This window comes from Patagioenas fasciata, chromosome 25, assembly GCF_037038585.1.
Source record: "Patagioenas fasciata isolate bPatFas1 chromosome 25, bPatFas1.hap1, whole genome shotgun sequence".
NCBI classification, from domain to species: Eukaryota; Metazoa; Chordata; class Aves; order Columbiformes; family Columbidae; genus Patagioenas; species Patagioenas fasciata.
In genome coordinates this window covers 3916185-3928890 of record NC_092544.1, presented here as the reverse complement: position 1 = coordinate 3928890, position 12706 = coordinate 3916185, and the positions used below count along the sequence as shown (strand labels likewise).

General features: G+C 54.1%; 1 protein-coding gene across 18 annotated transcripts in view; it reads right to left on the bottom strand.

The window, feature by feature from the left end:
- The window catches only part of MACF1 (microtubule actin crosslinking factor 1), a 138150-nt gene that overhangs the window by 43206 nt on the left and 82238 nt on the right, over window positions 1-12706 (bottom strand). For all 18 annotated transcript variants that reach the window (XM_065857236.2, XM_071799029.1, XM_071799035.1 and 15 more), the window contains 3 exons: window positions 11848-12047; window positions 10246-10741; window positions 8225-9696 (listed from right to left, as the gene is read on the bottom strand). In XM_065857236.2, the coding sequence (XP_065713308.1) occupies window positions 8225-9696; window positions 10246-10741; window positions 11848-12047 (2168 nt within the window). The remainder of the gene's footprint in view (window positions 1-8224; window positions 9697-10245; window positions 10742-11847; window positions 12048-12706) is intronic.

The following is a 12706-nucleotide window of genomic DNA, read 5'->3' as shown; positions in this document are numbered from 1 at the left end:
ACAAGAGCAGGTCGGCCGTGCCGTGCCGGCGATCCGGCAAAGCCGCCCCCGGCTCCCACCTTGGCCGGGAGCTGGTGGAGCAGGAGCAGCAGAACCGTTACCGCTCCGGGGCCCCTCCGCGAGGAATCCCAGGCATCCGGGCTGGGGCGCGGAGGCTTTTTGTTCCACTGCGAAGAAGGAACGAATCTCGACGTGGAGCTGCTGTTTCACAGCCAGAAATTCTTTTCCCATTTCCTCACCGAGTCACGTGCCAGAAGCAAGCCAAGTCTTCCTCCAACACATCCCCCCCATCCCCGAAACCATTAGGGAAAGATTCAGCAGGTACTAAAGCCAACTGAAAACCTGGCCTCAAGAGCTGGAGCTCTCACAGGTTCCCCAAGCCGCTTGGCTTTAAGCCACCAAGCCACCCCTTGCCATGGGGACAGAAGCCCAAGGGTGCTGGGAATTGCAGCTTCAGGGCTTTGCTTGAGCTTTGCATTGGCGTGATGGAAAGAGGGGGTAGGATGAGAAGGTCCACCCAACAGCCATGTCCTTCAGACAAAGACCTTCAGCTAAAACCTGCCTGGAGCTTTTCCCAGACCTGCTCCAAGTAGGAGCATCCTCATTTATCTCCCAGACTGCAGGTTTCAGGCTTTCCTCATATGGCCACCAGCTTGGGGACACGCGCCTTCCCCGTCACGGGCTGATGTCACCCTGTTTACGACTGCGTTACATCCCGCCTGCCACCGCCGCCGCTGTTTACATGGGAAAGCAGTATTTGGAAACCAATATATTTTTAGCTTTCTTTTAATGTGTCTCAGCAGCTGGAAATGAGGGACCTGTGTTATGTGATGAGCAGAAGAGCCCAGAGACAGCTTGAGATCTTTGATGGACAGGTCGGTAATGAGCCCAGGGTAAAACGAAGGGGCTTCTCCATCCTCAACGCTCCTTTAATCTTCACCTTGGTGCCCTCCAGCCCTCGCCCAGCCTCACCCAGGAAACCTCCTGGCTTTGCACCATGAGCTTTGTCCCTGTGGGTCTGGCTGACCATGGCCCCACATCTGACTCTGTGAAGGTCACAGCGGTGCAGGAGGGACCACGGGGTTGGGACACGGTGCCACATCCAAGCAAGGCCGAGGGGATGAGCCCCGAGTGGCGCAGAGGGACTCGGGGAGGGACCCAGCCTCCCTCAGACACCGCAACAAAAGCGCAAAGCCAAATCACGCACGCTCCAAATCTGCCTTAGAAACCACTTTTTAGGTTTTGCTGGGATTTTTACCGCAGGATTCACGTCCTTTAAAGCCTTTGCTGCATTCGTCGGGAAGTCTGAGGGATTTCTTTATCTCCCTTGCAGCGCTGTTGCTTTTCTCCTCAACTCGCTCCTTTTGCCAAATCTTTGCGATTGCCATTTGGGTGCCGCGTGGGCAAGCGCCGAGCTCCCAGCCTGCGCCAGGCGAGAGCGCCGGGCTAATCCCATCCCACCACCTTTGGCTCCCAGCTGACTCCAAACCCATTGCACATCCCTCTCTGCCACCACGCCATCCCTCCCTTCAAATGTGGCTGTGGGTGACGCAGGGAGCCAGCCCAACCCCCAAACAACCTGTAGCCCCTTAATTTGGGGACTTCCCTCCGCGGGGCTGTGGGAGGAAACCTCGGTTGGCTCCACGGGGGTCTGCACCTCCATTGGAAAAGTTTTAGAAAGAGGTTAAAAACTGACCTCCCGGAGGAACGTTCAGCAGTTGGGATGTGCAGACGCAGTGAGCGCTGCATTTCTTTAACTTATTCTCTTTTTCCGAGGGTGCAGGAGCTGCACCAGAGCCATTTCCCTGCAAGGCAGCCAATATAGACGTTGGTATAAATAATCCTCCCGACTGAAGCCACGTGTTCCAGCAGCGCTCGGGCACAGCCCCACACCCTGGTATTCGCTGCTCGACGGCTGCAGAGCTCGGGGATCCCCCAGAACCCCATTTATGTGCACAGATCACCCCAAACAGTTCAGCAACAACCTGTGAGCAAAGGGTAGAGCCATGTGCCAGCATCCTCATGGCAGTAACCTGCTGAAATGCCCGTTTTTGTCCTCAGATGAACAGTTTTCCTGCAAATCCCCCTCCGTGGCTTTGCTGCGGTGCTGCAGGAGGGGGATGAAGCAGCAGTGACCCGGCAGCCACGGGCAGGGAGCTGCCACCTGGCCAAAGGGACAAGGGCAGAAGCTGCTCCTCACCTGGTGTCACAGTAACCGAGGGATGGGGCGATTAACAAACTGCTCTGGAGGCTGGTGAGGAAGTGAGGTAAGTGTGTTATCATCCAGAGAGTACTCTGCATGGGAGACATCTTAAACCGCTCCTTCGGCAGAAGAATTGGCAATTGTTCTCGAAAGGCTGCGGTGACTAATCCCAGCCCGAGCCCTTCCCCGGGGACGCTCCCGTCTGCCCCAAACCCAGCAGCTGCGGTCCCCTAATTCCCCACAGGAGAACGGGGACTTGCTCGGGTACCACAGGCAATGGGACAGCCCAGGCTTGGGGCCATGGGACAGCCCAGGGTTGGCTCCACCACGTCCTTCCCCATGGATCCCCCCTCCAGGACCCGGTTTCTCCCCCTGCTCTGCTCTGCCCTTGCAGACAAAAAGCTTCCCACCTCCTCCCTCGGATCCTCAGCTCTCCCGCTCTTGTGCAAAGCCGGTATTTTTAGTATCTCCTGGAAACACTGCGAAGTGTCAGCACCACCAGCCAACAAGGGGACATTCCTGCAGCCATCATCTCCCTGGCAGGGCCACCGCAGCATCGGCAAGCGAGTGGCTTTGGAGAAGCGACCCACGCCAGCTCCTGAAAGGGATCGTTTGATCACAGCTTAATTGTTTCACGGTCAAAATTTAAAGTAAAGAATCCTGGCTATGATGTGGTCGGGTTCAGCAGCTCTTGGATTAATTTGCTCTTGTTCTTGGTGCGCTCAGGACCTGGACGGTGCCCGTCCCTCTGTGCCCACCCACTGCCAAGTCAAGGTTAAACCCACTCGTGGCTCTCGCTGATGAACAAGCGCACCCGCGATGCTCCCTGGGGGGAGAACGAGCTCCAGGGGGACATTTGCTCTTCCCTTTATTTATTTCCAAGGAACAACGAGGCTGCAGGGGCTGCTCACGCTCAGGTGCCTCTTCACAGAATGACAATCAGTGCAAACACCTTTACTTATTACAACACAACACCCCCCGATGACCAGGTTAGAACCAAATGCCTTTGCAGCTCTGCTCGGGCCACCCATCCCGGCCAGGTTTGGTGACAGCCCTGTCACCCGGCACAGCCCGCGCTTATCACCCCCCATTTATCATCCTCTTCTCCAACGAGGGGAGATGGTGCCTTTAAGGCAGCTTAACAGCTGTCAGAGAGGAGGCATTTTTGCGTGTGTTGCCGATGCTGAAAATACGAGCCAGAGATACTTTAAGTAGGTTTGGAAAGCGTTCAAGGAGAAGACACCGTGGTGCAGCCTGTCCCCGCTCCCAGTCCCACCCAGCTGCTCCCCACCGGACTGGCGGGAGCCGCACGCATTCCTCCGGGGGCACGGAAGGGTTAAAAATACCCTGGGCCAGGCTGGGGCACAGCAAGTGGCAGAGTGGCCCCTTCCCCGTCCCGTCCTCTCCCAGCCACCCTTAAGACATCACACGCGTGTCTCGCAAAGGACGGTCACAAAACGCCACCCGCGCAATGCGGGACCGCGCTCGTCCCCAGCCCACCAAGGAGCTCATTACACAAACGGGATAAACTTCTGGGAAGAAAACACCCAATTTCAGTCCTCTGCGAAACACCAAGTCCTCATCCCACGTCCCTCCCTGCCACCGACGCCACACGCGATAACAACAGTGAGCTCCCTTGTACCCCGCCAAGGCCATGGGTCCCTCTCCCAAAAAGCACCTGAGAGCAACGCAAGGACACCAGACACGAGGTGAACACTTATTAGCAACAGCGGCCATTGAGTCAGCTCCCATCTGAAAGGCTGGGGGAATTAAAAGAGTCATAAAGAGAGCACCAAAGCGAGCCGCGGCAAAGGAGGCAGCGGCTGGAGCGCACGACGAGCGCCGGTTAATTGCTGCTTTTGCTTGGGGTGAAGCGGGAGGACCCGGAGCAGGATTAGACAGAGCAGCGTCTGAATGGCGAGATGACTAATGCTGTTTAGGGCTTTACTCATTCACTGCATCACCCCTCCTGGGATTGCTTTCCTGATTTTTATTTTATTGAAGCAGACAAAGAGGGTGTTGGTGGCACAAGGGGAACCCGGACGGCCTGACCTGCTCTGAAATAAAATAGGAGTGCAGCTTCAGTTATTGCTGTCTAGGGATCCTCCCTCCCCCTCTCCATCCTCTGGCATAAAACCCTTATTGGCGTGAAGGAGCGGTGCCTGCGTTCAACTCCGGTTTCAAATCACCTCCCCAAAACCGCCCCAAATCCCATCTCCTCCCTCCGCTCCCCGCCCCAGCAAAGCCTATGAGGGTGGGATGTGGCAGGTCCCTTGTTCCCTCCTCTCCCCCCTTCTCTCCGGCTGGGTAAGGGTGGGGTTTAATTAACACCGGGAGGCGAGGTTGCGGAGAAGCAGCGCGGCTGTGCCAGCTGCGGCAGGTCCCGGCTCGCCGGCATTCCTGCGCCGTGCCCTGCGCCCGCGGGGCCGCGGGGACAGTGACTCAATGCAGCTCCAGCCACACGCGGAGGTGGCACCGCGCGCCCTCCCCTCCAGCCAACTGCGTCTATCTGAACGCGACGGCGAGCGTTTGGTTGGATGCTTTTTCTTGCGTTGCGTTTTGGGTCAAGTCTCGGGTTGTTGAGCACAAGAAGGGAAACAGGCTGCCCTGTTCCTGTTCTCATCCTCGTCACGGGGAGGAAAGTGTCCCCAGCAAAGCAAAAACCACCCTGGCTTGATCCAGCTGGGGAGGCAGCGGCATCTTTCTGCTGCTGAGCATCGCTTTGTACCACACCAAGCCTAAAAACCCTCTGCCGGCACCTTTGACCCAGGGCTGAGTGTCACATTCTGCTTTGTAGGCGAAATGTGGCAAAATCAGTTCGCCCAAAACCAACACGGTGAATCAAAGAGGATCCCAGCTCAGAACTGCAAACGCTAAGTACCAGCATTGAAACCCGAGTGCAAAATCCGCTTTATCAAAGCTCAGGGGTTGCTGATGCTGGGGAATATGGGATGGAGAAAACCCCTTTGTGTGACCCTTGGCCTCTCATCATAACCGGGGAATCGCATCCCGGGGGAATTGTGTGGTTTGCTAAACTGAATCAACATAGCAGTTATGTTTAGTAACACTTCAACTGTTGCTCATTTGATTCCAGTCATTAAAATTTAATATTAGCGTAAGCTTTGAGAAACCTGAGCTGACAGCAGAGAGCGGCGGGGGAAGAAACGCCCCAGCCAGAAAGCTCCGAGGAGGAGATGCCGCTTGTCCCCGCGCCGAAGAGCACGAGGAGCTCACGGAGACGCGGCACTGAAAGAGCCGTCCAACTTTTAGTGCCTTTTCATACAAAAAAGGGGCTTTTCGGAGAGGCAGAAATGGAAAGACGCACTTGGGTTAAGCTCAGGAGGAAGAGCAGGAGTTAAGGATGAGGTCCCTTGGCTCCGATAGCTTCCCATAAGCGAACGCCGTGTGATTTCTGCAGCCATCCATCAGGATGTCCATATAAGCACAGGCTCCAAACCACAGAGATGCCTTTCAGCTCCGCTTGGTCTCACCATAAAACTAGGGGCGAAACTGGGTGACCCCTTTGAGTCCTTCCAGATGGGTTTCCTGCAATCCTCTAAAATGTGGCGCTCCAAAACAGTCCCTACGTGGTTCTCCCCCACCCCAAAAGGCCAGGACCACCCTATGGACCCGTCCTGGCTTCTGATGGCCACGGGAGCCATCGGAGGCCCTCAGTGCAGCCACCAACTTGCTGACCCAAAACACCTCCCGCAACCAAAGGTTCCCCGCGAGCAAGATCCCACAGCTGCTTCCCAGCCTCCCGGCCCCAAAGAACCCAGCCAGGCTCAGCACGTCCAGCGGGAGATGCTCATCCCTCCTCTAGTCAGGATTTGTCCCTCTGTGACCCAGGAAAAGGGACAGGGGAAACACACGGGCGGGCAGGTCTCCAAAAATCAAGTTTGTGGCCTTCTGGGGCAAGTTTGAGGGGTGTTTGAAGGCAGGAAAAGAGAAATAGATGGGAAGTTTCAAGTATTATCTGCTTCAAAAGTCATCTGTTCACGGGCTGTGTCAGAGCCTTCAATACATCTTCTTTATTAAGATCTGGACACAAAGAGCCCAGAAGTGCCCACCTTTGTCAGGGCTGCATTGGCAACTTGCCCGGAGCCCTGGGGCCATGCTTAATTTGCATCTCATTTACACAGATGTTCATTAAAATTAATGCCTTGAAGACATAATCTATCTGCCCGCATTGGAGTCTTCTGGACAGACGGACCGTGAGCGCTCCTGGAGAGCCCTGGCCACCCCATCCCCTCCCCGCATCGCCCGGCCCAGGAGCCGCCCCGTGTCCCCACGGACACGCGTTGTGTTCGCAGCCCGAGGCGGGAGGCAGTTGTGATATGAGGCATTGAGAAATAAAAGCCTGATGCAACAAAACCCCCCCCACAACCCTGTGCTCCCGGCTCACCCCAGAGCACACGCCAGACTTGTCCGTCGCCCTTTCCATGTGTAGATCCGCATCTGGGATCGCGTTTCCCCTTAGAGGGAACCGTAAGCTGATGCTTTGCAATGATCCGCTCTGCAATGTTGAACGATTCCCTGGGTGAACCGTGCGCGGGGGAAACGCGGCTGCACCGCCACGATGGCTCCATAGCCCGTTTTATTCCCAGTGACCACACAGCAGATCCCTACCCTCCTTCAACTTGCATTCTTCCCCACTAAACTTGCCGTGAACCAAGACCACGGCTGCACCGCCTGGCCGCGATGGCCAACGAATGACTCCTGGTTGAGGACACGTCACCTCCCAAAGCACCTTTGGCTCCTGCAGCCCAGGCCACCACTGTCTGAAAGGGTCACCCTCAAGGTCACTGTCACACAGACCATTTGCAAACACTCCGATGGGTAAAGCTGCGCCCGCCAGCCTGGAAAACGGAGCAATCTGCACCGACCCCGCGTTCCATCATCAGCTAATGAGAGCTGCTCAGCCGGCAATAAACCCTTGCTCTGCAGGAAAGTTCCCCTGGTTTTAAAGCCTAGAAACTCCTTTTTGGCTCTATTTGTTCCGAGCGGCTGTGTAGTGTTTAATGAGGAAGTTAAATCCTTCCCATCAATACAAGCTCAACGCAAATCACTGCCCGACACAAGAGTGAACAGCAACACGAGTTTGAGTTTGTCCTGTAACACCTCCAAACTCTTTTCTTTCGGAGAAGCAATCCCCAAACCAGAAATACCTTGCCCTGGTGAAGGTTTTGCAAAGCTATTAAGTGGTGGAACGGGATCAATTAGCCATGAGATGAAAAGTAAATGGCTGTAAAAATGCCTCCTCCTCCTCCTTCCAGCCCCCATTAACACCAGGAAACGAGCAGCCAGATGTAAATCAGCCCAATCATCAGCTACCGAGCACACCAGTAATAGAAGTTTCACAGCAAGAAAATTTCTAAGCAGTATTAAAATAATTAATGTAGTGTAACAGCATGACCCAGCACCACCATACTGTACAAAAAACAGATAAAACAGCAACTCTTCCCTCTCTCAGCATTTCGTGCAAGTCTTGATGGTCTCTAGCAGCCCTTTGCTGGAAACGTGAACGGCCCCCAGCAAAACTTAGCCTTGGTTTTATTCCCTGTGTGTGTCATCTGTACCCAAGGACCTCAAAAATAGACTTATAAATGTCCCACATGAAGGGAAAAACAAGCAGGAATGGTGGAGCAGGTGGAAAAACCTGCGGGATGACCTGATCTGGACCAGACTCTCAGATGAAGCCAACTTACAGTTCAGATGGACTCAAAAACATCCCTCCCTCCCTCCCCAAAACCTAAACGCCAACCACCCCTACAAGCCCACGAGGCTGTGGCACGTCAACGTGACACATCACGAGAACAGGTAAAAGCTTTTTGTTTCTAATCACAAAAACCTTTCTGCACTTTTTCACTGCAGATCAAGGGTATTTCACACACCAAAAATGCTGATGTTACAGCAACAAACGATGCCGCCATAGCTTGAAGAGCAGAGATCCTACCCAAAACCCCCCAACACCAGACAGACCTTCAAACACCAAACTTGATGGCACGAGGCCTTCCTTACCTTGAAGTCTGCCAGCTGTTGGCTGATGGTTTCCACCTCGGTGCCCACCACCCACTGCAAGGCCTCGCTCTCCTCCGCCGCGCTCGTCATTTGGCTCAGCTCCTTCAGCCGGCTGTAGAAGTCCTCGACACGAGCCAGCGTCGTCTCCACCTGCTCCTGACGGTTCTTGCCTCTCTCGGTCAGTTTGCCGCACTGTTTATTCAGCGTCTCCAGCTCACGTTTCAGTCCTAATAAATCAGGGCTCCCTTCGTCCTCCAGCATCTTCTTACATTCACCTTCAGAAGCTTCAATGTCAAACTTCAGGCTGTGGAGTTTGCCCAGGAAGGTGCGAATGTCCTCGGCTTGGGACTGCAGGCTGTCCGAGTCCCTCCCGATGGGGCCCATGCTGTCCAACTCATCGTCGAGATCCGCCAGCTGAGAGAACATCTCCCTCACCCGATTATTGAACTGGCCGATGCCTTCAAGCTTGTTCTCCATGAGTGCGCAGCAGTCATTCACCTTTTGCTTCACAGCTGTGAAGTCCTGCTGAGCCACCTCAGCTTGGCTTAAGAGTTGGGAACAATCAGATCCATCTGGAGCATCTTCTACCAGACCTTGAGTGAGGTTTTTCAGATAATCCACCTGTGGCTCCAGGGCCTGCAGGACCTCCTGCTGCGCCCTGAGCTTCTCCAAATTCTTGTTGCTGCAAGCCTGCGGCCCCAGGGCATCATAGATCTCCAGCTGGTGCTTTGCCCCTTCCAGCTTCTTCTCAATGTTCTTGAAGCTCTCTTGAAACTCCTTCAGCCTCTGTGACATTTCTTCAATGGAGCCCGTCTTGGCTTGCAGCTCTTCGGTGACGGCATCCATCTTCTGATTGATCCTGGCCTTCTCATCCCGAATGTCATCCTCGTCGGTTTGAGAAGCGTCGATCAGGATGTCGGCGGCGCTGTTCAGCATCTCCAGCAAGGAGCGACGCTTCTCCACGTCGCTCAGCAAAGCCTTTGACCTCAGAAGAGTCGCCTCCAGCTGCACCGGATCCAAAGTCACTTCCAGCTCTGACATCTTCGCCTTGCAGTCCTCCACCCACGGGAGCAGGTCCTCCATGTGCCGTTGGTACTTCTGAGCCTTCTGCAAACAGACCTTGAGCTTCGAGTGTCTATCAGCAGCCTGTTTGCTGAGCTCTTCCCAGTGGGTTTTGAGGTTGACCAACTGGTTTTGCAGAGTGGTCTTCTCCTCCCCGGGCTGGACGGAAAGCAGTAAAGATTCTCCCTCGGCTACAATCATCTCGTAGGAGCCGCTGTGTTGGTTGAGGCTCTTCTGGAACTCTTCTTGCTCTTGAATTTGACTCTGTAGCCTCTCCAGTTTAGCAGAAATGGGTTGGCTCTGAGCTTGCTGGCACAGTTTGTCATCCAGCCAGGTCCTGAGTTCATCAAACATGTGCTGGAACTGCTGGGAACTGGCGAGCGCAGTCTGCAGCCGGTTCATCCGATCGGCTGAAATGGAAACGAGATTAGAGCGCGACAATTAAGCTGAAATCAAATAAGCAAAGTGCAATTATTTAAAATCGTCTCAGATGCACCAACTGTGTTTTGATTAACAGGAAGGAGCCTTCTGTTGCATCACTGGCCTTTTTGCTCCCTGATTCATGAATTTCTTAAGTAGTAACAGGCAATGGTAACGCAGAGGTCTTGGTTCTCTTGTCTAGTCTCTAAATGCAACCTCTTATAAACCAGGAGAGGCCACCAAAGATTAAAGGGTGGCCACCAGGTCTTCTCCATGCCCCATTCTCAACTTAGGAACCAGGTTTTTTCCCAAAACCAGGAACACCAGTGGGACTAAACACCTCTGCTCACTCCTCAGGCTCAGGTATGTCTAGAGTGTGAATGCTCCTGTCTTTAGTCCCACATAAAACACCCATCAAGCACCCTAAAAAATGATAAATGGTGCTTTTCCTATCATTCCTAGAAACGCATTGATGGGAAAGCCCTTTGGCAGAAAGCAGGGGTGGAGCTGGACGTCCCAACATCTCCACGCTGTCTCACCTGCCAGGTCTTCCAGCCCTTTGAGAGGAAGAGCCACCGTCTCCAGACGTTTCCGTAACTCATCCTTGAGATACTGCTCCCCGATCAGCACCGAGAGGTCATCGCAGAGGGTCTGAGCCTCCGCGATCTCCTCCTCCAGCTGCTCCAGGTCCGAGCGGATCTCGCTTGTCTCCTCCAGCTGCTGTTTGACGGCGTCGGGCTGTGTGCTGACGGCCGACTGGCTGCTCAGGCGCTGCCCGACCGCCTTCACCTTCTCAGAGAGGCCTTGGAGGAGCTCCTGGTACTGGGTGCTCTTTACTATGGCTTGGTCGATCTGGCTGGAGCGGGAGTTGAGGCGTTCCGTTAGCTCGGACCATTTCTGGTTAACCCCTTGGAGCTCTTCCCGCACCTGGTTGGTGGATGGGGAAACATCTCCAGGGCCAGTCAAGATGCCCTGAGCCGCCTGGTTGAGCTGCTCGTGCTGTTGTCTGCGAGCTTCAAATTCCTTCAGCATAAACTGCAACAGAAATAACATTAAAATGTTTGCATAAAACTGACAGCTCCGAGTACACACAGTCAAAACAAACCAGAGCTTCAGGGGCTTCATCCAGCCCATGGAATCAGTAGGAACCAGCGCTGGGGTGGGACAACAATTGGGGGATTTACTGCGACCACGAAGCTTAAAAAGCTTGGAGGGGTCTGCGACTCCAGGACTTTCTCTCTTATTTGTCGTGCTGCTGTGTAACGTAACAGAAACCAGTTGGACAAGAAGGAAAAATAATCATGTTAACTGGGGCATTTTCCTCTATGACGTGGCCGGCCAGGGACATGTTGGGGATTGGAAGTGGGATGCAGGAAAGCTGCATCGGCCAGTCCTGCAGAGCATCAGCACAGGTCTTGTTTAAAGCAATTTCACTCTCTGAGAGGGGCCAAGTGATTCAGTGATGAGTCAATCCAATGCAGGGAAGGGAGCTCTAACACTGCACCCGTTTTAAGTTATTCAGAGTGGTTTGTGCCCAGTGGGGTTTGGAGGACTCGGGAGAGGAGCTGTGAGGTCTGCCAGCGCTGGGGGAGCACTTGCAAGATGTGTAACCCCAAAATTCACACCACGTGTCTGAAGGCATTGGCCAATAGCTTCCTGAACGCTGTCAGGCTTGGGGTTGTGACACCTCCCTGGGGAGCCTGTTCCAGAGCTCCAGCACCCTCTGGGGGAAGAATCTTTTCCCCATGTCCAACCTGACCCTCTCCTGGCACATCTTCCTGTCCTTGAGGGTGGTGAGAGCCTGGTCCAGGTTGGCCAGAGAGGTGGTGGATGAACCATCCCTGGAGACATCCCAGGCCAGGCTGGACGGGGCTCTGAGCAACCTGAGCTGGTGAAGATGTCCCTGTCATGGCAGGGGTGGCACTGGGGGACATGTGAAGGTTCCTTCAATCCCAACTATTCTATGATTCCCTTGGGTTCTATCACTGGCTGCCAGACAGAAGAGATCTCCCCTTGCAAGGAAGCTGCAGACCATGATGAGGTTTCCCCTCAACCTCCTCTTCTCCAGGTTGAACAAACCAAGTGACTTCACCCACACCCTCACTCCCCCCGTGGGGATGCGGACACAGCTCCCGGCTCACCTGGACCTGCTGTTTCTGTGCGTTCAGCATGTTCGGGTCGATAGAGAGGGGTCCCAACACGCTCATCATCAGCTCCTTCTCCAGCAGCCACGGGCGCAGCTGGGCCTCGGCCGCCTGGAAGGTGGCCAGCTGGGTCACCGACTCCTCCAGCTTCTGCTGCCGCGCCGCCGTCGCCCGGCTGGCTCGTTCCCACCTGCAATCTGAAGCACCAGCTTGTGTTCACAGGCAGCCAACCCCTCCAGCGAGAAGCTTTTTCACCCTCCCCATGGGAAACCTGCTCAGCTTTTCAATCAAAGTAGCGTGGCTCTAGTCACTCTCCATCTAAGAAGCTGTTATCCATTTCTAACGGCTACGTGGTCCCGAAGCTCCTAGGAATTCAACCCTCGCAAGCAGGATTTCTGCGCTCTAGTCACTACTGCCACGAGCTGGGCTGACCTTGGCCGAGCCATCTCACATCCCTGGCTCGAAAAATGAGGATACTCTCAGTGTACCAGTCCTCACACAGCACACTCACACCTCCTGGATGGAGAATTCCACACGTGCGTTCCTGCTATTTCAAAGAAGAGAATCTCTGGGCTTCTTTTTAAATACACACTCTTGTTTAGTCAACATTTAATAACCTAGGGTAGCCCTACTAATAACTAGAATTTAATATCAAGCAGCGAAGCTTTTAATCAAAATAATCAATCCATGTGCTAAAGGTTTCTTTTTTAAAGAAGTAATTTAAGGAGACAAGTCTCTACAATACACATCCATCATAGAGGTTTCATTAAACACGACGGTGCTCGTCTCAGGAACACCTTGCAGACCAGACAGCTGGTTAGATAAGTTCGCTATTTACTGAATCTTAATTAGAAGT